This window comes from Rutidosis leptorrhynchoides, chromosome 1 (genome assembly GCF_046630445.1).
Source record: "Rutidosis leptorrhynchoides isolate AG116_Rl617_1_P2 chromosome 1, CSIRO_AGI_Rlap_v1, whole genome shotgun sequence".
In the NCBI taxonomy this organism is placed as follows: Eukaryota; Viridiplantae; Streptophyta; class Magnoliopsida; order Asterales; family Asteraceae; genus Rutidosis; species Rutidosis leptorrhynchoides.
The window spans coordinates 180897947-180922830 of NC_092333.1; the positions used below are offsets into that span (position 1 = coordinate 180897947).

A 24884-nucleotide genomic window follows, 5' to 3' on the forward strand; every position below is an offset into this window, starting at 1 on the left:
ATTCGGCCACCAAAAGTATGCCTTAAGATCTTGATACATCTTTCCAGCTCCGGGATGTATCGAGTATCTCGTCTTATGTGCCTCATCCAAAACCAATTTTCTTAACCCTTTAAACTTCGGTAGCCAAATACGTCCATTAAAATACCGGGTTCCGTCTTCTCGTATCTCAAGTTGCTTGACTAAACCCTTGAGCATCTCATTTCCAAAGTTTTCTTCAGTAAGAGCTCCTCGTTGAGCCTCATTTATTTGTGTAGTCAGGTTTGTATGAATCTTCATATTCATTGCCCGTACTCGAATCGGCTCTCTTTCCTTCCTGCTTAAAGCATCTGCTACTACATTTGCTTTCCCGGGATGATAGCGAATTTCACAATCATGGTCGTTTATCAGCTCGACCCACCTACGTTGCCTCATGTTCAGTTGTTTTTGGTTGAAGATATGTTGAAGGCTTTTATGGTCGGTATACACAGTACATTTAACCCCATACAAGTAGTGTCTCCAAATCTTTAATGCAAACACCACTGCTCCCAATTCTAGATCATGAGTCGTATAATTTTGTTCATGAATCTTCAGTTGTCGGGATGCATATGCAATAACCTTCTTTCGTTGCATGAGGACACAACCAAAACCTTGTCACGAAGCGTCACAATAAATTACAAAATCATCGTTTCCTTCAGGTAACGATAGAATAGGCGTTGTAGTAAACTTCTTCTTCAATAATTGAAATGCGGCTTCCTGCTCAGAAGTCCATTCGTACTTCTTCCCTTCATGTGTTAATACTATCAATGGTTTGGCTATCCGGGAAAAATCTTGAATAAACCTTCTGTTATAGCCAGCAAGACCCAAAAATTGGCGTATTTGCGTCGGAGTGTTTGGGGTTTCCCATTTTTCAATGGTTTCAACCTTCGCAGGATCGACCTGAATTCCTTGACTGCTCACGATGTGACCAAGGAATTGTACTTCCTTTAACCAAAAGGCGTACTTAGAAAACTTTGCGTATAACTGTTCTTTCTTCAACAGTTCTAGCACCAACCTTAAATGTTGCTCATGTTCTTGTTCATTTTTGGAATAAATAAGAATATCATCAATAAAGATGATAACAATCTTATCCAAATACGGACTGCATACCCGATTCATGAGGTCCATGAATACAGCTGGTGCATTTGTCAGCCCGAACGGCATGATTAAAAATTCATAATGACCGTAGCGTGTCCGAAATGCGGTTTTTGGAATATCTTCTTCTTTGACACACAACTGATGATATCCCGATCTTAGATCAATTTTGGAGTAAACACGTGATCCTTGCAGCTGATCAAACAAGTCATCAATTCTCGGTAATGGGTACCGATTCTTGATAGTTAACTTGTTTAATTCGTGGTAATCTATACACATTCGGAAGGATCCATCTTTCTTCTAGACGAATAAAATTGGAGCTCCCCACGGTGAAGTACTCGGTCGAATGAATCCACGGTCCAGTAATTCTTGTTACTGGCTTTGTAACTCTTTCATCTCAGACGGTGCAAGTCTGTATGGAGCACGAGCCACTGGTGAAGCTCCTGGTACTAGATCTATTTGAAATTCTACAGATCTAAATGGAGGTAATCCCGGCAACTCTTCCAAAAAGACTTCAGGAAAATCTCTTGCTACAGGCACGTCGTTGATGCTCTTCTCTTTTTCCTTCGTTTCGACTTTATTAACATGTGCTAGGATAGCATAGCACCCTTTCTTCAAGCACTTTTAGACTTTCAAGCAGCTAATGAGTTTTAGCTTTGAGTTACCCTTCTCTCCGTATATCATTACTATCGTTTTATCCTTACGAGGAATGCGAATTTCCTTCTTAGCACACAAAACCTCAGCTCCTATTTTGGACATCCAGTCCATGCCAACTATTACATCAAAACTTCCTAATTCTACGGGTATCAAATCAATTTTAAATGTTTCTACGGCTAACTTTATTTTACAATCACGGCAAATTTTATCGGCTTTAATTAGTTTACCATTAGCTAACTCAATCATGTACTTAGCATCTAGAGGTAATGATGAACAATTCAATTTAGCGTAAAAGTCTCTACACATGTAACTTCTATCGGCACCAGTATCATATATAATAGATGCTGATAAGTCATTAATGGTAAACGTACCCGTAACAAGCTCCGGGTCTTCACATGCCTCTCTAGCATTAATAACAAATGCTCTTCCCCGTGCAGGTCCGTTATTCTTCTCTGGATTCGGACACTGACTCTTAATATGACCCTGTTTTCCACAACCGTAACAAGTAATAGTAGCCAGGGCAGTTCTATTTGCATTGGTGGCAGGAGTCTTGGTGCCATTTGTATTTGTAACAGGAACCCAACAATCTTCAGCAAGATGACCCCTTCGATTACATTTGTTGCACACCACATTGCAAAAACTAGTGTGATGTTTGTGGCATCTGTTACATAAGGGATTACGCCCTTTGTAACCCGAGCTTGAACCACTACCAGCACCTTGCGTGGTTTCCTGTTTCTTGAGAGATTGTTGCTGGTGACCTCGATCACGGTTTCCATCCCACTTTCTTTTGTTATCCGATACCTTGGCATCGGTATTTGATGCGTTCTTATCCAGGATGATCTGATCCATTAGCTCGTTTTCCATGGTGATAGCTTCATGAATTGTCTTGGGTTTGGATGTTTTAACATTGGCCTTGATGTTCTTTGGCAGACCATCTTTGTACAATTCAATCTTTCGCTCTTCCGTTGGTACCAATTCAGGACATAACAAGGCTAATTCCATGAATCGCCAGTTATAGTTGGTAAGTTCCGTTCCGACAACTTTCAGATTTCGTAACTCGGCTTCCATCTTCCTAACCTCGTTCCTTGGGCAGTATTCGTTGATTAGCATATTTTTCAATTCCTCCCAAGGAGTATCATATGCTTCATCGCCCCCTACAGCTTTTACATAGTTTTTCCACCATGTAAGTGCATCATCTTGTAATGTGCATGAAGCATACTTTGTCCGATCCCCTTCCGCACAACCACTGATTTTAAATACGGACTCCAATTTTTCGAACCATCGGGTTAAACCGACTGGTCCTTCTGTTCCACTGAATGATGAAGGTTTGCAACCTTGAAATGCTTTATATGAGCATCCAACATGAGGGTTTGTGTTGTTTGCTGCTGCTTTTGCCGCTTCGACCCAAAGCATTCGGTCATTTACGCGTTGGTTGATAAGCTCCTCAATTTCTTGTTCCGTCATTCGATTTAATCGAGCCATGTTTCTTCAATAAACATATAAGATAATTAATCACATAGAATATTATAGATGTAGTAAGTAATTAATGGTACATCGTGGCATATTAATAATATGAACCAATTATTATAAAAGCATTTTCTTCTTATTAGCGTTTTATAATGGTAGCTCGGGTAGGACCAACCCGTTAAAGTTCTTACTTAATAGCTAGTACACAAATTAAATACTACAATCATGATAATATTCTATCATGAAAAACTTAATGCATTAATACTTCACGCTTATTCTTTTGGTACAATATTTTACAATAATTCAATACCACTATTTACATAAAACATATGTAAGATGAAATATAGCACATGATATATTATTATATAAGGCGTGAAGTCGAATAGCTGCAATAACAGATTAGAAACGGTGAGGCTTCCTTGGGAATTCAAAGAAATCTGGGAAATCATAGAATTTTCGCTTCCCTACTGTCAGAGTGCGTATTTCAGCGGTAAGTCTAGGTTTTGGTTGGGGTTCAATAGATGACATTTCTGTAGTATTGGTAAGACATGGTTGACTAGGTATGGTAGTATTGGGAGCACTTGGTACAATAATTGTTTTATTAGTTTCTGCTTTTGGAATTTCTGGGTTGTCGATTATAGGTTCCTCTTCTGGTTCCTCTAGGAATTGTGAGTCTTCCAAAAATGCATCCGACTCCAGGTCATCATCGTCATCAGTTATATAGATGATTGATACACCTTCCTTCGGGTCATCGTCATTATCAGATAAGTCGATGATTGGTACTTTTGCTGGAGATTCAACTTCGGAGTCGCTGAATGTGATAATGATATTGGTGCTAGAAGTAGACATCTATCACACATTAACTACCACATTAGTAATATACCACATAATATTTACATGTTATAATATTTAATTTCCGACCAAAAATGATAAGTAATGGTTTTCAAAAACAAGTTCGGTCAAAGTCCAGACTCACTAATGCATCCTAACAAATACCGGTCAGACACACTAATGCAATTTCTGGTTCGCTAAGACCTCTGCTCTGATGCGTGATGAAACGACTCGTTCATATTACTATAAACGCGGTACGTTATTCATTGGTCCCATAGCGAGGTATTTGACCTCTATATGATACATTTTAGAAAATATTGCATTCATTTCATAAAAAGACACACCCTATTATACATAATGCATGTTTTAAACAAGTGGGCGATTATTTAAGAAATAATCCCCCTAATACATCGGTTTCCAAATACTACACACGTGACATAATAGTCGAATATAATACATGACAAAGGTTTTATTGAATGCAACACTTCATTTAAACAAAAGCATAAGACTCCATGCACAGCTTGCTCAGATAATGCAACAGCAGAAGACTTTCTTAAGGACCTGAGAATAAACATGCTTAAGCAGTCAACACAAAGGTTGGTGAGATATATAGGTTTAAAGCTAGTATCGATATAAATATAGACCACAAGATTTCATAGTTATAAATATTTCAATAAAGATATTCTATAAGTTTTTGAGCGCTTCGGTAACCATACTTAACCATAAATGTAGCATATTCCCTTTATTATGAAATCTCCCTACACTGTACCAAGTGTAGTAAAAACGAAGTACTATGCAACCATTTATGATACTAGAGCGACTAGCCCGGTTGGGGTTGTCAAACCTGATAGATCTATCAATAGGATTCGCGCTTACATATTCTTACAACATGTAAATATTAGTTACCAAGCTATTAGGGAAGATATGCAATGTGGTACAACTTAACGTAGAATATATTTTAAGTACTTGCGTCCATGGCGTAAAACATAAAATGCATGTATTCTCATCCCAAAATATTTTTAGAGTTTAAAAATGGGACTATATACTCACGGTAGTAAAAGTATATTAATAATAAGTTTTCAGCTTATTAAAAATATGGCCGTCGTCCTTGGATTCACGAACCTATAACAATAATAATGATTCAGATAATAATACGACATGTGAATAAAATAAAACAAGTTCATAGAATACTTATATATTAATTTTTAACATTTTTATGTTAGCAGTCCTTTGTTAGTAGTCAAAAATAGTCCGAAATGTCCAACAGTCCAATAATCGGTATATATATAATCTTAGAATTACCCCACGACGTATTGTATACGTATTGTCTCTGCATCAACCCAGAGACGTATTGTATGTGTATTTTCTTAGAATTTATCAAAACGTATTGTATACTTATTGTCATGGAATGTACCAAGATTATTATATATATATATATATATATATATATATATATATATATATATATATATATATATATATATATATATATGTATATATATATATATGTATATATATATATGTATATATATATATATACATTCTCGGAATTAACTAAGATTATAATATTTTGTTATACTAATGATAACATGTCAAAATATATATAGGAAAAGTTAGAAAGAATATGGTTAATATAGTTTTTACAATATAAATTTCGTCCATACAACGTTAATTTTAGCAGATTTTGTTTTCTTGCCAAATATTCGTTACAACTCCATTTAAAGTGAATCAAATTGTATGGTTTCATAATGAAGTGTAGTATTTAGAACTAAACTGAAAAAGTAGTGGTTTATAGTAGGAGTTACAGGTTACAAGTCATATTTGAAAGAGGTAGTCATTTACGTCAAAAAATGACATCTTGATGACCATTTTGAAAAACATACTTCCACTTTGAGTTTAACCATGATTTTTGGATATAGTTTCATGTTCATAAGAGATATCATTTTATCAGAAGAACAACTTTTAAATCAAAGTTTATCATAGTTTTTAATTATCCAACCCAAAACAGCCCCCGATTTTACTACGACGGCGTATGTCCAGTTTTACGGTGTTCTTCGTTTTACAGGTTTTAAATCATTAAAATATCATATAGATATAGAACATGTGTTTAGTGGATTTTAAAAGTTATGTTAGAAGGATTAACTTTGTTTGCGAACAAGTTTAGAATTAACTAAACTATGTTCTAGTGATTACAAGTTTAAATCTTCGAATAAGATAGTTATATATATATGAATCGAATGATGTTATGAACATCATTAATACCTTAAGTATAGTAGGTAAAGCTACTGGAAATGATGAGAAAATAACTTGAGCTTCAAAGGATCTTTGATGGCTTGGAAGTTCTTAAAGCAGAATCATGACACGAAAATAAGTTCAAGTAAGATTACTACTTGATTTAAGGTAGTTATGTTTATAGGAATTAAACCAAAGCTTGGATATGATTATTACCTTGATTAAGAATGAAAAGTTACTAAGATTAGATGTAAGTTCTTGATCTTTGATGAGTTGTTGGATTGGATTAAAAAGATTGGAAGTAATCTTGCAACTTCTTGATTCTAGGTTGTTTTTATGATGATTAAAGCTTGTAATTGAAGCTAAATGATGGGGAAAATACTTGGAGATGATCAAGTATGAAGTTAGGAGTATTTTGAGAGAGAATTGGGAGTGTAAGTATGAGAAAATGGAATGAAGAAATGGTGTGTATACATAAAAACGTTTTTAGTTTATAAAGAAAGAAAAGATTCCTAATTTTGTTTTCTTGCTAAATAATTCATGCTACTTGACAAATGGTTGGTTCCAAATGTTCCTTAATCATTTAAGGCTGCTAAAGAGTAGATTTTTATTGGTATATACCAATAGTAAATACATCTAGAAGCTGGGTATAATACGAGTGCAAATACCGAGCGAATACGAGTAGAATTCTTGATGAAAACAAATGGGAATACAATTGTGATTATTTTTGTTAAGTAAAAGTGTTTTTATATATGTATTGAAGTCCTTCAAATGTGTATTAATACATCTTAATACACTGTATATATTTATATATATACATTTTAACTGAGTCGTTAAATCATCGTTAGTCGTTACATGTAAGTGTTGTTTCGAAACCTTTAAGTTAACGACCTTGTTAAATGTAATTAATCCCATTGTTATTATATCTAATGGGATGTTAAATTGTTATATTATCATGATAACATAGTGTGTTAATATATCTTAATACGATATATAAATATTAAGACGTTATTACAAAGATAATCGTTACGTATATATATCGTTTCGAAATCCTTAAGTTAGTAGTCTCATTTTATGTATATAGTTCATTGGTAATATACTTAATGAGATACTTAATTATCATTTCATCATGTTAAATATATATATAAGTTCATATATATATTTTCATGTTATTTACAAGTTATAACGTTCGTGAATCATCGGACAAGTTGGGTGGTCACACGTTTACATAAAATTTGTTTCAATTAATCAAGTCTTAAAAAGTTTGATTGCTTAATATGTTGGAAACATTTAATCATGTAAATATTAATATTGTTCAATATATAATCATGGAAAAATTCGGGTCATGACATGTGAAAGCCTTGGCCAGAAATAAAAACCTCAATTCTGGATAGTGTTGCATGGTGTGACCAGAAGAATTGTATGAAATAAGTGAATTTATCCAGTTGAGGCTCACTTCTAATATCTCCAGGTCTTGTTAAGGTCTAATCAGTAGAACCGTGAAAGGTTCGCTTTCACCTACGACTTTTCAGAGCAACTAGGATAGCGACGATGACGATAAAGATGAAAGACTTTTGCTAGAATTTTCTTGATGTTGGATGACTAGTATGGGTGAGAAATAAGTCTTTACCTGACCAACTACCTAATATCAGTTAACATCCTATGGGAAAGGGAATCCTAGAGAGTTAGTTTAATGGTAAGATGGCTAAGAGGTAATAAGAGGTTTGCTCAACCTGCTCGTGCGATGTAAAACCATTTGACCGAGTGAACCCGAAATTGGCCATGGGCTTGAACCTTGCTTTGTGAATTGAAGTTGGACTTTTGAGATAAATGAATTCTGAATAAAGGAAGGAGGTCGTGATAGGGAAAGGCCTTTCCTTATTACCATGGCCAAATCTCCTTGGCACTTGACTTGCTTCTCCAAAAATAGGAACCACAGTCAAGAAGGTAAGTTATAACTCTTTTATGAATTCCTATCTATAAAGTCAGGCTTGCAAGAGACTTGGTGCAACAACCAGAATGAAATATTATTTAATCATGGAAATGTCATGTTTACTCCTACGTTGGAAAGCATATGAACTTGACTGAACTAAATGACTAGCCCCGATCTCAAAGGCTGTTGACTCTGCTTCCTTGTTTAGATAATCGGAGGTGAATCAATCAATACCAGCTGATGTCATGGAATCTCCCCTCTCATGGACAAGAGTTCCGAAGAACCAATAAGCTGCCTACGAAATCTTTCTAGCATCCTTGAAACAGATCAAATTTGATGTAGATTCCCTTCACCAAGTAAACGCCAGCAATCCCCTCTTACCCATGTTTATTGGGTTTTGGAATAAATCGGTCTGTATAACCTATAAAAAGAGATGGTGACTACCCAATGGGAAAGAGAAAGGTAACTTCCTCCTCATTTTCTTCCACAAGTTTCTTTTTTTTCTTTTCATTCCGGGTAAAACCTCCTTGAAGTATCAACTAATGCTTTGAACTTGGGGTGGATTACAAAAATCTCACGGGTTCCAATATTGTTATCTCTACCTTAAATGCTTCATAGATAACCCCCTATGTCTCTTCCCGTCCAATCACCGGGAGATCGAAGAGCGGTTTGCGCGTGCGCCCCAACCCCCTAAGTTTTTCAGAAGTGGAGGAGTTGCAATGGGGCAGGAACTTTCAGTTGGTGGTGGTGGTGGTAGGAGGTAAAGAGGGGCGGTTTTTTCTTATTGATTTTATAAAAAATGCTAGAACTAGCGTTTTAAAAAATTAAACTAGATAAATAAAAAAACCCTAACACTCTCTCTAAACCCTAACTGGTTACAGCCGTCGGCCTTGACCGACGGCTCGAAGGGACTCCTTTCTCCGCTTTTCTCTGTATTACTTTTATCTACTTCATCATTTTAATCTTTTTTTGTTTTTTTCTCATTATATTATCCTAAAATTGATTGTTCGAATCAGATTAGTGCCTTTTAGGTAGTTTAAGTTCGTCGATGAAAGTGATATCAGGTGATTTAAGTTCTTGGTGATAGTGGTTTTCAGGTGGTTAAATACAGAGGTTTAAGGCGGCCACTCTAATTTCAAGGTCGTGTTGTGCTAAGGGTGATAGGTAGTTTCAAGAGGTAGTTTTCGGGCATGTTCAGGTACTCTAAATCGATTTTCATCATAATTTTGAGTTGCGCTTCATCATTTAAGAGTTGTGCTCTGGTTAACGGTATTGCTTTCGGTTTCTTTATTTTCAATCTAAGTTTCAGGTTCACGACTAATGGTGCTTGTGCCCCCTGCTATCGATTTCTTAAAGTACTTATGTTAAACTTGAAATTTACTGTCTAAGCTTTTAAACTTCTGTTGATTGTAAGGGGTATTGGATTTAGGTTAGTTGTTGTTGATTGATTGTCACCAAGAAGGCTTTTTATTTTGCTTATCAAGCCTTTTAATTACATAAAAATTGTTTCGAGTGGCTTGTGTAATGGTTTCTAGTAGATTCAAATTGTGGTGGTTGGTTGCTATCATGGATGGTTTTTCTTGGGATTTTTGGTCGTGGTGTGAAGGTGGTCAGAATTAAGTTTTGAGATTGTTATGGTTATAAGCAAGGTGCACGATCAATTTATATCGAGTGTTATGTTCGTGAAATTAGATTGTTTTTTTGGGTTATTTCAACAGTTTTTCTGGCGGGGTAATTTCATGATCGTGATATCTCGCTGATTAGTAGTTCCTGGTTTCAATCGTGGATATTGATTCTGGTTTTTACAGCCGTAGTATCTTCTCTAGTAACATTTCTACATTTCACAATACCACAACTTTTTTTTAACAGCAGTTAGGGATCACCCAGGGGACTAAACTACCCACGCATTCATCTCCCGCAGTTGCGTAACCCACCCCAAACTGATGTCTAGGAGGAAACTCGGCCCAATCCGAGGGCATGAGCTCTAAAACCCCCTCCCTTACTGCCTCCGTAATGCGATGTGCGGAAGGCACCCTTGGGTGGAATTCAAGGGTGAAGAGGCAACCTTGTATGCAATGTTGCACCCCACGGGAGTCGAACTCCTGACCTCTCGCTAAGAGAGGCAGACCACTACAACATGAGCTACAACACAAGGTTTCACAATAGCACTACTTGTTAGATTGTGTGATCGAAATTGTTTGGTTTAAGGTATCAGCGGGATTTATGAAGTTATTGTGTGTTGGTCGTGGTTGGTTTTTCATTCGATACACTTTCTACCGAGTGATTGCCCTTAATGTGGTCTTGTATGGTGTTCATATGGATGGCGGGTTGATTTTAAGATTGTAGGAATGTAGCCATTTTTTTTTGTACTTCTTCGAGGTCTGCTTTGAATCGAGTTGTAAAATTTGTTAAGATTTGAGAAGTTGGTCGTGAGGTCATTGTAGTTAAAATCTTGATGTAGAGATGTAATCACTAGTTTCTTGCTAGTATTATTTTTATTATAAAATTATTGTCTTAAAAAAATGTAGACTTGATGTTGTACAACCCTTAGTTTTAAGTTGGGGTATAATGGTTGAATTTGGATCTCGAACTTTCAAGTGGTTTTTATCTCTTTTTTGTACGTATTAATTTTGTAATTGGAGTTTTAAATTGGATCGTAGTCATCGTATTGGATCCGTATTATTGGCAATTTAATTAAATGTGAAACTAGCTTATAACCCGCGGTTTCGCAGGTTTTGTAAATTATATATTAAGAAAGTTAATTTTAAAAGTTAAACATAAATGCATTGCAACGAATAAATATTTGTAAATGAAACAAAAAAAGAAATTCATAGGTTGCAATCCAATTCGTATTGTTATTCAAACAAAGGAAAAGTTATAAAAAAAACAATAAACTAAGATAAACTTAAAAGCAATAACCTAATGTGTCATTCCAAAGAGGTATCGATGTGAAAACTGTAGCGAATAAAATGGCGATTTTATGTTTATGGACGTGCTTGTCAAGCACAGTTTATTGCTTCTATTCTCTTGAAGTACGCGTTAATGCACAATAATGATTCTGCAAATTGTTTAGTTGTCAGCATCTGTTGAAGGTTACTCAAAATATTTAAACGTAATTGGTCAGCCTGCAATGAATGAAAAGATGATAATTGTTGAAAAGTACAGAAGTAGTATTGATGACATACTTTGACCAATTTTACTATAGAAATAGTAAAAGATGATAATTAAGTTCGATAATAGGAACATACTTTAACTAATATTTGAAAAAGATAATAATTATTACCTGATGTAAATAAGTTTCCATAGCATGAAAATTTCCCATAGACTGTGAAATATGAGCAATATAATTGGTTAATGCTAAACCATCTCCTTTGTCTTTAAATCCATCACTGACCAATCTCACTGCTAACTTTTGTTCAACATTAGCTATAGTATTAGAGATCTTCCTTTCTTGATGAATGGTTGAAGATTGAAGTTCGTTAATGTTCTTACTTTGCAAATCAGTGAGATACACATGTGTGTTTATAAGCTGCAACATATACGAGTTTAATACGAATAATAAATAGTAACCAACTAAACATAAAGGATAAAATTCGATATTGCTTTATAAAAATTTAGTTGTTTACTTTAAAATAGGTATCAGTAATTTCACACACACTAACTAACCTTGAGTATATCTGAGGGTCTGAAGCCTCCGACCCACATGATACACCGTTCAGTCGGTTTCATCCATACACCATAAATAATATTAAGAGCATCACGCTTTGCAGCAATATTGTTGACATAAAATAGGTGTTTGAAATGATCCATAACGTTGTTTAGTATTGGGATTATATCTGAATCTTTGTAATTTGTTATGAGTGCCTTGTGAATGGATTGTATGAGGTTATTATGCTCACAATACCAAACGTTGTAAACATTCGCAAAGTGTAATTGCATTGAATCTGTCTGTTTTGTACAATAAGAATTTTTACAAACAATGTAAGGAACAGTATAGAAGAAACTATTACAACAGCCATAAAATGTTTAAAAATTTGGCACAATAAATACCTTTTTATGAAGTTCATATTTGAGTTGTTCAACTTCTGTAGTCAATTGTTTATTTTGAAGTTTCAATTTATCATAGTGTTTCTATCATAAAGTTAAAGTATATGATAAGTGACATTGTGTTTAAGTATTTATTTCTTGAAACATAAAGTATAAAAGAGATGAGATAGATTGTTATTTACCTTTTGATTGTCTCTATATTTTTGATTAGCCTCTCGCACTTGAATTTTTCGCTTTAGCTTCTAAAATTAAATTAAATATATTATTATAATGATTTGAATTATAGAAAAATTTCTAAAAAAACTATAGTTACAGTAAAAGTTACCTTATCCACTGAAATATCGTTCATTTCATTCAAATCGCAACGATTTGTATCTCCACAATTATCATTAGCAAATGTCTGAAAACATTATTCAGTGTTCATGATTCACGGTGAATATATAATAATAATAATAATAATAAGATTGCCAAATTATAATGTTGAGCATAAATTTTACTATTGAAAACATTTGATATCACTATCTATAATAAATGAAAATACACATTCAACATTCTCAATGAAACAGCTCAGACCAAAAATTATTTATTTTACACTATCAATTTCTAACAGTAGAAAAATAGATGGGATTGATCTTATTAAAATACATGATTTATAATATACAGCATACAATCGATGTATAAATTTGTATAAGTGCAAGAGTTAAACTATTACCTTATCAACATTAGTGGCTATGTCATCGCTTATTTTGCTTTCATTCTCATGGATCGTTGGTGTTGTAACATTTTTGTTTTTTTTTTTTGGTATCATGTAGACATGTCGTGTGTTTTCCATCGCATAGAAGTTATGGTGTAAAACTTTTATTCAGTAAATCAATCGCAGGTTGCTTGGCACTGTATTTTTAGAGTGTTCTTTTTTTTTCCAGTTGCCGTAAGGTCTATTAACAGGAAGGAGATTTTTATGTAAATGGTTGTTGATTTTTAATTGGTGTTTGTTTTTGATAAACATTGTATAGTTAAAATTGCTCCCGTAATTATGGCTAGTAGATAAAATCTTTGCAATTTTTTAGGGAAGGAAATGCATTTCTTTTTATTTAGTGTTATGGAATATGCTTTCGAAACATAATTGTTCACCAATACATTTTAGCATCAGGTAGGTATTAGATGTTGCAACAACCTTTGTGATCTAAACAAAATAATATTTAGCAGTAGATTTTTGTACTGCACAGTCTACATAATTACAAAATGAATAAAAGTCAAAACTGTAAATAAGAAATCAAGCATACATCGAGCTTTGCAATCAAACAGGTAAATAAGGAACCTTTAATTATTAAGGTTTGGCAGGTCACTGTAAGAAAATAAAAACACAATTGCAAATCGAGAGACTACCAGTAGATAATTAACAATTATACTATAAAAATGAAAACTTATACTGCTAAAGTTAAGAAAAAAACTGCAAAGGTAGAATCTCCATCGAAACTACAAGTAATATTAAAGTTGAATAACAATTGCAAAGTAAAACATGATTTGTAGGGTTGATTTTGGTGCAGGTTTCTCCAATGTAGTTGATTTGAGTATCCTGATATAAACAACCGTCAACAAAATCATTGTAAATCTTGAACTTCAAACAAATCTATGCATCACTACCTGAAATCAAATAGGGGTCAAAATCACAAACAGAATGCCTTTTATAGTTCAAGCTTTACGAAGAAAAAAAACGCTTAACATATACCATGTTTCGCTACAGTTTTAAATAAATAATAATGTAAAATCATATTAGGGAAATATAAAAATTGTTGAGCATGCACAAGTTACCAATTGAATGACGAAGAATTTGATTATGATTCAATGCTCTGTAAGACCTCCTTGTACACCACATTCTTTGTAGTGTTAGAACTTTTCCCTTCATCGTCCAAAATATGCACTTTCAAACCCTTCTTTGTTGTTACTCGTGATACAGCAACATAAAGCTGACCGTGTGTAAAAACTGGCTTCCGTAAATATAAACCAACATTTAACAACGACTGCCCTTGACTTTTATTAATCGTCATTGCAAAACATACTGTAACAGGAAACTGTCGTCTCTGAAATTTAACTGCAATCTTCTTGTCCGTTGGTTCTACAATCATCCTAGGAATATATGTAATGTTACCAAAGCTTTGCCCAGTAATAATTCTAGCCGCAATAGTATGTTCGCCTAATATTTCAACCTGTAATCGTGTACCATTACACAACCCTTTAGACTGATCAATGTTACGTAGTAACATTATAGGAACTCCTACTTTCAAAGCTAGTCTGTGGTTGGGTACACCGGGAACCTTTAAACCATTCAAAATTTCAGGGGAGTATAACTGTTGTGCAAACAGTTCGCTTTCTTCGTCAGGGCAAAGGTTGTCTGAGCTGAAGTAGACTTTTTCTTCACGATCTATCATTGTTAACACATGTTCATTTATTGAATCTACCTCCTCGTTGGTAGGCGCAAGTATGGCTTTGTCCTCAAAGTACTTTGCATCTCCTAAATGATCGTGGAGTGAAGGATATACTAATTGAACAATTGTGTGAACATGATTGCTATCAGATTTAAGTAATACGTCAGTAGGGAAAACAACATCAGTCTCACCATCATTCGGTTCCTTTATTTTTCCTTCCCCGATTTTCAAGATCCATTCAGTGAATTCACTTAGCTCTCTTCTCTGAGATTCATCATCACCTCCAGTCAACCGCATGTTTTTTGTCAGTCTTAAAACTTTGCAATGCCGCCATAAAGTTGAAGAATGAGAGAAGCATGAACAATTTCTGATCGAGTTCCTCGATGTATAACTGGTAGTATTTGACGAAAATCACCACCAAAAAAAACAACCTTTCCTCCAAAAGGTTTATCACGGTTCGGTGGTCGTATGATATCTCTCATAGTATGATCAAATGCCTCAAAACAATGTCTGTGCATCATGGGCACTTCATCCCATATAATCAATTTAGCCTTGTTTAAAAGTGAAGCTAGTTCACTATCTGTAACGACTCGGAATTTTCCGATCGTTCTATACTTATGAGATTAATATTTACATAAATTAAACCTTACCAACTTAATAAGCAATCTAAACTGTTGAGACTTATATTTTTTAAAAGAGTTTTACACAACGTTTGACCGTCCAATTTGACCGATGATATCACGAACTATATAACACACGATAATTATATGATTATGTATATGTACATATCTATATATATTTAACATGATTTAAGGATGGTTTAACATTTCATTGTGAACTAACAACAATGAGTTATAAGTATACTTTGAGACCACTAACTTAAGTTTTCAAAACGATAACTATATGTAACGTTCTTTGACATATATACCTACAATCTATAATGTGTTGTGATTTATGTCACCAATATGATTTAAGTGTAATGGGATTAATTTGTAACCAAAATAATCTTGATAAATATCCAACAAGTTTGGGGAAGTGTGGAGTGCACACTTGTTTGAACTTATCTTGATTATGACGGGGGTTCGGGGGCAGCGCCCCTGATAAGCGGGGTCCAAGGGGTGGCAACCCCTGGCGGGGTCCAAGGGGCAGAGCCCCTGGCTGGGCTAACATTGCTTTATTAAAAATGTCTTAAAATTTTATTTTTGGCCCGGTTGGACCTAAAATAAAAGCCCGATTTTGAGCTTCTTTTATCGTATCATACCCATCATCTATACGTATTTACTATTGGTAAATACACATCAAATCAATATCCTTATCAGCCTTAGATCTGCCCTAGATAAGAGGGAATCTTATTTGTAAGCTAGCATACATTATTACTCAAAAATTCAACACAATAATTTGTCCTTGTTCCCTTAACAACCAGACTGTCCTATAAGTATCACCATCACCTTGGTTTTTCATTTCATTCTTACAACCATCTTTCTCTAACCAAAAACACACTCTTAGGAACTCTAAGTGTTCTTCACAATCTCAGCAAATACTCATGAAGAACTAGCTTCATGAACAACCTATAATCATCATAAGAAAGTTTGATCAAGATTATTTTCTATCTTTTCCAGTAGCTTTATCCAAGTAACTTGAGGTAGTAACCTTATTCATAATCTTATTCGATTCATATTTATATAGCTATCTTATTTTGTGTTATAAAATTTTTAACAACAAGAACATAGTTTGAATGATTTCAAACCTGTTCGCAAACTAAATAGATCCTTCTAATTTGATTTTTAAAACACTTCAAAACCTGTAATATATCATATTATGACAAAATCGGATTAATCATATCTTGGCTAATTAACATAATATTTAATATATATTTACTTATGATTTGATTTTATATATTTCAGGACCACCCGTAAACAACACGAGAAGATTAATCATAAGGCCTCATGATTGTACGCAACACGTCATCTGAAAACACGGTACTTTATGTACGCAACACGTCATTTGACAACATGGTACCATGGGTCGAGATTAATTCTGATCAATACGAATACGATGGGGTCTTTATTTATTTTATTGAGCAACTAATTGTAGACCATTAACAACAGACTGCTAACTACGGACTAAGAAAATATTAAAAGTATTATAAGTATATATATATGTACCGATTACTTGAAAAGAAAATATGTTGATATATTATATATATGGTTAGGTTCGTGATATCTATCGGAGACCAAGTCGAGTTAAATACCTTCAAGGAAAAGGTGAGTATATAGTCCCACTTTTAAACTCTAAATATTTCGGGATGAGAATACATGCATTTTATGATTTACGTTATAGACACAAGTACTTAAAAATATATTGTACGTTGAGTTGTACCACTGGCTTATCTCCCTGTAACTTGGTAACTACTATTTACATGCGGTATTGTAAACGCGAATCCTGTTGATAGATCTATCGGGCCTGACAACCCCAACCGGACTGGACGACCAGTATTCAACGGTTGCACAGTACTTCATTTCGGTGACTACACTTGGTACGGTGTAGTAAGATTTCATAATAAAGGGAATATGCGACGTTGATTAAATGTTAAGTATGGTTATCAAGTGCTCAACAACTTAGAATATTTTTATTAAAACGTTTATATGTGAAATCTTGTGGTCTATATTCATAACGCTGCCGGCATTAAACCTATATCTCACCAACTTTATGTTGACGTTTTAAGCATGTTTATTCTCAGGTGATAACTAAAAGCTTCCGCTGCAACATGTTGAATTTAAGCAAGATCTTGAGTATGCATATTTGTGTCAAAAATAAAACTGCATATCGGAGGATTTGCAATGTAAAATATGTTGGAAGTCGTATTGTTATTATCACATGTAAAGTTTGTAAGTCTAAGATTATCGCTAAACGATAATCATTATTATCTTGTTTAAACCTTGTATTTGTAATAAAAGTTATGGTTTGTATTGTAAAAACGAATGCAGTTTTTGAAAAACGTCGCATATAGAGGTCAATACCTCACGATGAAATCATATGTTATTGTATTCGTCCTTATGGTTAAGGTCGGGTTTTGACACTATCGGGCTGAATCGAACAATAAGAGTCTTCGAGAACATTAATGGGTATGGCAAATCTTGAGTGTGCAGTACGACCTCCCGTAAGCAGCAAAGCTGCAATGCCGTTAGATGCCACATTAATAACTATATCCCCACGAGAACGAATAGAAGCCGCAATTGTTTTCCAAACAAAAGTCTTACCTGTTCCTCCATAACCGTATAAGAAAAAAACACCACCTTGTTGCGCGTTTACAGATTCAATGATTGTGTCATATGCATACTTTTGTTCTGTATTCAGAGATGAGTGATATGATTCATGCTCTTCTTCCAATGTTTCCACGTCATATGCCATCTCGTCATGAATCAACATGTTGCACGAATCACTTATGAACTCATAATCCGGGAAAGGCATATTTGTTATTTTTCTCAAGCTGTTACCAGAACTGTTCAACAATCATTCTATTTTTGCGAGAGCTAAGTTGTATAGAACTTCCTTGAACTCATTTTCGTCTATCATTAGAAAGTTTAAAAATATATTATTAATAAACAATGGTAATAACACGAATCATAAAACTATAATACTGTATTAAATTGCATGTACATACCATTAGATTTCAAATGTGCAGGACATTCACGTGCTATATCTTCAGAGAGTAGGTTTTTTGTTGCGGCCCAAACATGGTCTAGACATGAAAGACTATCAGTAGTAATCAAAGAGACAAATAACTCTCGACAATTGTTTCCAGAACCCCATTGATGAGTCTCTTTGATTGATTCTATATACTCCCGATCATCTGCTAGTAAACCCATGGCATAACATGCTTCTTTGAAGGAAGGATGTACCGTACCATTAACAGTACGTATATCTTCAAAACAGGTTGGTCCCTTAACTTTATTCAGAAGTATTCTTAAATAATAAGTTTCGCCAGACTTGGGAGGGACAAAGTTAATCCGACCAACAGTTCTCTGATAAACTCTTTTTTGTCCATTTCCTTTTATCTGCCTTCCACACATAATGCCTAGGAAAATCCACATACGTATACCGACGTGCATTCTGATCATGTTTATTACATTTTATCCATTCCAAGAACTGAGACGTTCCAACAGATGGTTTTTCAAGCACAGAGTCAAGATCATTTTCATCAGCATCAAAAACTATTGGCTGCTGGTTAGGTAGATGGAATTGAAGCCTATATACAGCAGGTGTTCTATAAATAATATCATAATTGAACAGCCGCCATGTAGCTTCACACGCTGAAATGTAACGACAACTGTAGTATTGAGCTATCTCGTCCTTTTTGTTTAATGGTTGTCTGTCTGAATTACCAGGATTAGAAGAAGACTCGATAGCCATAGTGATTCTATCCGGACCTTTATTAATATACTTGAAAAGATACTTTATAGATCCAAACTAATTGCACCATTCAACGTTTATGTGTGCTTGATATTGTTTCATTAGTGTCTTGTTGTATGGCACCACACTCCTGAAACGTTAAAATAACCTATTAATGTAGTTGTGCATAATTGTCAAAACAATGGCATTTTTATTATGATACAGCAAATTTAATTTTTGTATGGCATTGATTTAGTGACAGCGTTGTTGTCATTAATTTTCAATTATGTTATTTCGATGTGTTTTAAGTAATATCAAACAACATTATTACATAAAAACTAAACCAATAATAATGCTAACCTGTTGTCTAATGACTTAAAAAAAAAAAAAAAAAAAAAACTCTTGTCTAATGGCGTGTCTCCCTTCATAATATACTTGCCATCATTACGTCGCCTATAAATAGGGTATCCATTTCCGTCCAACCGACTCTCTTCTGTATAATCCTTTGGAAAATGTTTTGAACATGTACCTTGAACCATGCATTGACAATAAGGATGGTCGGGGCCGCATGGTCCGTGAATCATGAAATCAGAAACCAACTTATACAATTCACGGTCTTCGTCTTTGTCGGGTATCTCTGCACATATTACTTGGTCTATTTCGACAGGGTTCTGAAACTTTGCTATTTTTTCTAGAAAAACACAAATGTGACAGTGTGGGAGTCCTCGCTTTTGAAACTCGACAACGGCTATTACTGTTATTACACAATAATTTACATATGTCAGTATTGGTTATTATAATTATAAACCATCAAGTATTAAAATGAATTTTAATTAATGCTAGATACTGACGACACTTCACCAAAGAATTGTTTTTCTTGGATCTGATTAAGTAGCATATCCAATTTAACCTTATATACACGTATAATGATATCTGGCCTGTCTTCGGGCTTTAAACCCTGAGGATCTAGGTATCTAAGAATTTCAGGTCACTTAGGATTACAGGTGAACGTAACAAACAGATCAGGATATCCATAAGCTCTAACAACTGCCATGGCATCTAGGTAGTTCTCTCGCATATATCTAGCTCCACCAATAAAAGAAGAAGGTAGGACGATGCGATTACCCATATCTGATACTTGATCATTACCGGCTTCTATTGCCTCATTAAGGTTTTTTAAAGCAATACAACGAAGTATTTTTTGATTATGACATATGTAAGACAGCCTTGCATTTTCTACCATGGTGTAGCCATCAACAATAAACTGTTGTAACAACTTTCATGACTTTAGTAATAACGATACCTCACTAACCCTTGATTGTAAACGAAAAGCAAAAAATTCTCTTAATGTCAATCGAACATGTCCCGAAACATCTTCACTTTCTATACCTCTATGATATATGTCACGCATGAAACCATCTTCTGCATACGGAAACAACAAAGGGTATTGTAGTGCGAGATAGGACGGGTGTAACTCACTAATACGCTGCAACTGTTTTGTTTTTGTCTCTAATAGAATGTCCCTTTTATCTATCGATCCATCAATATCCCCAACAACTAAAGCAGCTACTTCATCAACCGTTGGAAAATTGTAGGTACGCCCGTCTTTATCCCTTCGTCCAATTAGCCTGATCCGTATTTGTTCCTGTTGATTTAGATCAAATCTATCTCTAGCCATGCGAAATTTCTCAACTAAAGAATTCACACAGTCCAAAAGTCCCTTATGTTCGTTCACCATTTCAAATTCAAGTGAAATTGGGTTTGATGAGTTATTAATGTTTCCAGACCTACAAATGTGAAAAAATGAGAATACACCTATTTGTAAAAAAATGGCAAAAAATAACAAAATTAAATTAACAACAGAATAATGTAGTGCAGTCAATGTTTGATTGAATATTTTATACCTGCATGCATTTATTCTATTTTTGGATTCATTTTCCGTATCATATATGTATAACTGACAAAATCTAGGATCATTTCCATCTACGGGGAGCAAACCACCGGCTAAATGATAATTTTGTCCACACATGCGATATACATATGGTGCACGGCCCGAGTTGATCTTGTGATCAATTTTTCCACCCATTAATGTGAACTAAACATCATATTATAACGTCTAATGTTATCTATGAAGAGCTTACTCTTAACCGAATTACCCTCAAAGAGGCTAAGTAGTGCTTGCGGTGGTTGTTGCATTAACGGTAGTTCAACCTTTCCGTTATAACAACAAAGTGAATAGACATTTTTTTCAAATTTTTATTGCCACGCATTGCCTCTCCTCTCCATAATGTTGCTGTACATGCCTCGCATACAAAGATTGGGTCTCCGATTTCCTTATATTCTGTTAAACCAAATATGGATGTCAACAATTTAGATACGTGTTCCTATATGTTACATTTAGATACCAGCAATAAAAATAATAACACGCTCATCCTAAATTAGGATGATGTAAGTGTTCTAATAATTAATTGAATACACAGTTACCAATAGATATTCCTCGATGACGGTCATTGGTTGTTTCTTCAGGACCCAAGTCTATGATGGGAATTTGAGACGATGTGACTACAGTACGCATTAGAGGTTGGGAAATCTGAACACTTATTGAAGTATTGAAATTTTGTTCCTTTATCATGTTCACATCTGTACAATTAAAAAACAATAAGTCTAATTGTGATATAAATTTGTCTACCCAAAGCATAAGAAGATCCAATATGTTAACATGAATTATTCAATTCTGAATATATAGTAACATGAAATTATAAAATTCAGTTGATTCACAGTTATATGAATAAACAGAGAAGATTAAAGTTTACCGTTCAAAAGTTGTCTGTTAGTGTCAAATGAGGATGGATACTTTGGTCGGCGTCCTCTACTTCTTGGAACTGAATTGATTAATGTGTTTTGATTAGTAGCTGGACATGGATGACAAGTGTGTTTAGATATTTATGATATTATCTCGCTTTTATTAGATACAATTTGAATATCAATTATAGATATTCATAATATTATAATGTGAATGAACTAACCAGTATTGGTAATATCAGATAATGGTGTTCTGAGCACAATTAACTGATCGTGGTTTGTATTTGAAGTCGGAGAGTGCGAGATAGCTTCATGAGTTGTCTTCGATAAGGGTGTCATGATGTCATTTAAGTTTGTGATTGAAAGTGAATAGTTACATATAGCAACATGATCTGTCGTAGAATTTGTAGTTGTTAATCCTAAATGAGAAGTTTCATTCAAAAATGAATTGTTTGTCAATTATAATAAAGGAAGATATTAGGGGTCGATAACAACCACAGGTGAAGTATAGATATATAAACATTTTTGATGGTTTACCTGTAGACTTGGAGTTTATAGTGGGCAAATTGAAAGGTACAGCGGTGACATTTGATGTTGGATATTTGGGTTTTCGTCCTCTCCGTCAATTAACTGATCCAGCTGTCTCTGTGGTGTTAGCTGAATGAGAAGAAAGTAATGACCTCCATGATTATTTAGTTTTTTATGATAATTAGAACATATATTTAAACCATTATCATAGTTTCACACATTTAAGAATACAAAAAAAAAAAAAACATAAAACAAATGGGATTGTGTATGATAAAAACAATCATAAATGTTTCAAACATATCACCGTTACTTACATATGTGACAAAGATAACTGAGTAAAGGGAAAACTAACCGATGTTTGTAATACATGACAATGGTGTCCTGGAAGTGTTTATATCAGTTGTAGATGTTGTCAATGAAGAAGGAGAACACATGGAAGGATTAATTTTCATGCATGAATGTGATGATGTGGTTTGTGAGTCTCCTATTAAAACACGAAATTGTTTATGGCATATAATCTGTAAAAAAATATTAAGAATTAAATTTACCAATTGTAACTTACTAATTGTTTACCTGATGTGGCCGATGAGCTATGATTGTGTTGTCCATTGATAATGCTAAAAACGAACATATATTTCATAGCATTATTCCTCAAGAAAGACAAGCTTTTAGTTGCAATTGTTCTATTTACAAGTGATATTCGTTTAAATAATAAAAGGTGAATACAAAAGACAGATTCGACGAATTGAAGACGCAAACGACCAAAAAGCTCAAAAGAACAAAATACAATCAATAAGGTTCCAATTATTGATAAGAAACGTCTCGAAATTACAAGAGTACAAGATTCAAAACGCAAAGTACAAGATATTAAATTATTCGCAAGGACGTTCGAAAATCCAGAACCGGGACCAGAGTCAACTCTCAACGCTCGACGCAACGGACTAAAAATTTCAAGTCAACTATGCACATGAATATAATATAATATATAATTAATTCTTAAAATTAATATATATATATATATATATATATATATATATTATATTTAAAAACCGTCGGCATAAAAAAACAAAGACTTTTGAGTCTCCCCAGCTGGCCATGCGATCGCATGGCCTGAAAGGCATAAATCCATGCGATAGCATGGTGCACAGTTCCAGCCCACATGCCTATAAAAATCGAGCTTTGGTGCACCACAAAAACACATCTTTTTCTTCTCCTCATTCAACGTATAATATTTATATTTATATTATAATTTTAATTTTAATTTATAATAATAAGGGTGTGTTAGTGAATGTTGTAAGGGTGTAAGTCGAAATTCTGTCCGTGTAACGCTACGCTATTTTTAATCATTGTAAGTTATGTTCAACCTTTTTAATTTAATGTCTCGTAGCTAAGTTATTATTATGCTTATTTAATCCGAAGTAATCATGATGTTGGGCTAAAAATATTAAAATTGGGTAATTGGGCTTTGTACCATAATTGGGGTTTGGACAAAAGAACGACACTTGTGGAAATTAGACTATGGGCTATTAATGGGCTTTATATTTGTTTAACTAAATGATAGTTTGTTAATTTTAATATAAAGATTTACAATTGAACATCCCTATAAATAACCATATACACTCGATCGGACACAATGGGCGGGGTATTTATATGTACGAATAATCGTTCATTTAACCGGACACGGGAATGGATTAATAGCCACTAGAATTATTAAAACAGGGGTGAAATTATGTACAAGGACACTTGGCATAATTGATAACAAAGTATTAAAACCTTGGGTTACATTCAGTCGACATCCTGGTGTATTTATTAAACAAAGTATTAAAATCTTGTTATAGTTTAAGTCCCCAATTAGTTGGAATATTTAACTTCGGGTATAAGGATAATTTGACGTGGACACTCGCACTTTATATTTATGACTGATGGACTGTTATGGACAAAAACCAGACGGATATATTAAATAATCCAGGATAAAGGACAATTAACCCATGGGCATAAAACTAAAATCAACACGTCAAACATCATGATTACGGAAGTTTAAATAAGCATAATTCTTTTATTTCATATTTAATTTCCTTTATTTTATATTTAATTGCACTTCTAATTATAGCACTTTTATTTATTGTTATTGTATTTAATTGCACTTTTAATTATCGTACTTTTTAATTATCGCAAGTTTATTTTATCGCACTTTTATTTATCGCAATTTCATTATCGTTATTTACTTTACGCTTTAAATTAAGTCTTTTATTTATTTAATATTTTACATTTTGTTTTAACTGCGACTAAAGTTTTAAAATCGACAAACCGGTCATTAAACGGTAAAAACCCCCCTTTATAATAATAATATTACTTATATATATATATATTTGTATTTTTATAAAATAAAACTAATATAGCGTTAAGCTTTGATTAAAAGATTTTCCCTGTGGAACGAACCGGACTTACTAAAAACTACA

General features: G+C 33.9%; 3 protein-coding genes across 3 annotated transcripts; all 3 read right to left on the reverse strand.

The window, feature by feature from the left end:
- Positions 1–11229: 11229 nt before the first annotated feature.
- Positions 11230–13109, reverse strand: LOC139892427 (transcription factor TGA2.1-like). The gene is made up of 7 exons (XM_071875513.1): positions 12990–13109; positions 12603–12677; positions 12460–12519; positions 12281–12361; positions 11897–12178; positions 11514–11759; positions 11230–11355 (listed from the first exon to the last, which is right to left on the reverse strand). The coding sequence occupies exons 1-7, from the start codon at positions 13107–13109 to the stop codon at positions 11230–11232; spliced, it is 990 nt and encodes a 329-aa protein (XP_071731614.1).
- A 1003-nt stretch (positions 13110–14112) lies between these two features.
- LOC139892433 (uncharacterized) lies at positions 14113–15000 on the reverse strand. The gene has a single exon (XM_071875524.1). It carries the CDS (start codon positions 14998–15000, stop codon positions 14113–14115), a length of 888 nt encoding a protein of 295 aa, XP_071731625.1.
- A 2763-nt stretch (positions 15001–17763) lies between these two features.
- LOC139892441 (uncharacterized) lies at positions 17764–18174 on the reverse strand. Its single transcript, XM_071875535.1, has one exon. The coding sequence runs from the start codon at positions 18172–18174 to the stop codon at positions 17764–17766; it is 411 nt and encodes a 136-aa protein (XP_071731636.1).
- Positions 18175–24884: the final 6710 nt, after the last annotated feature.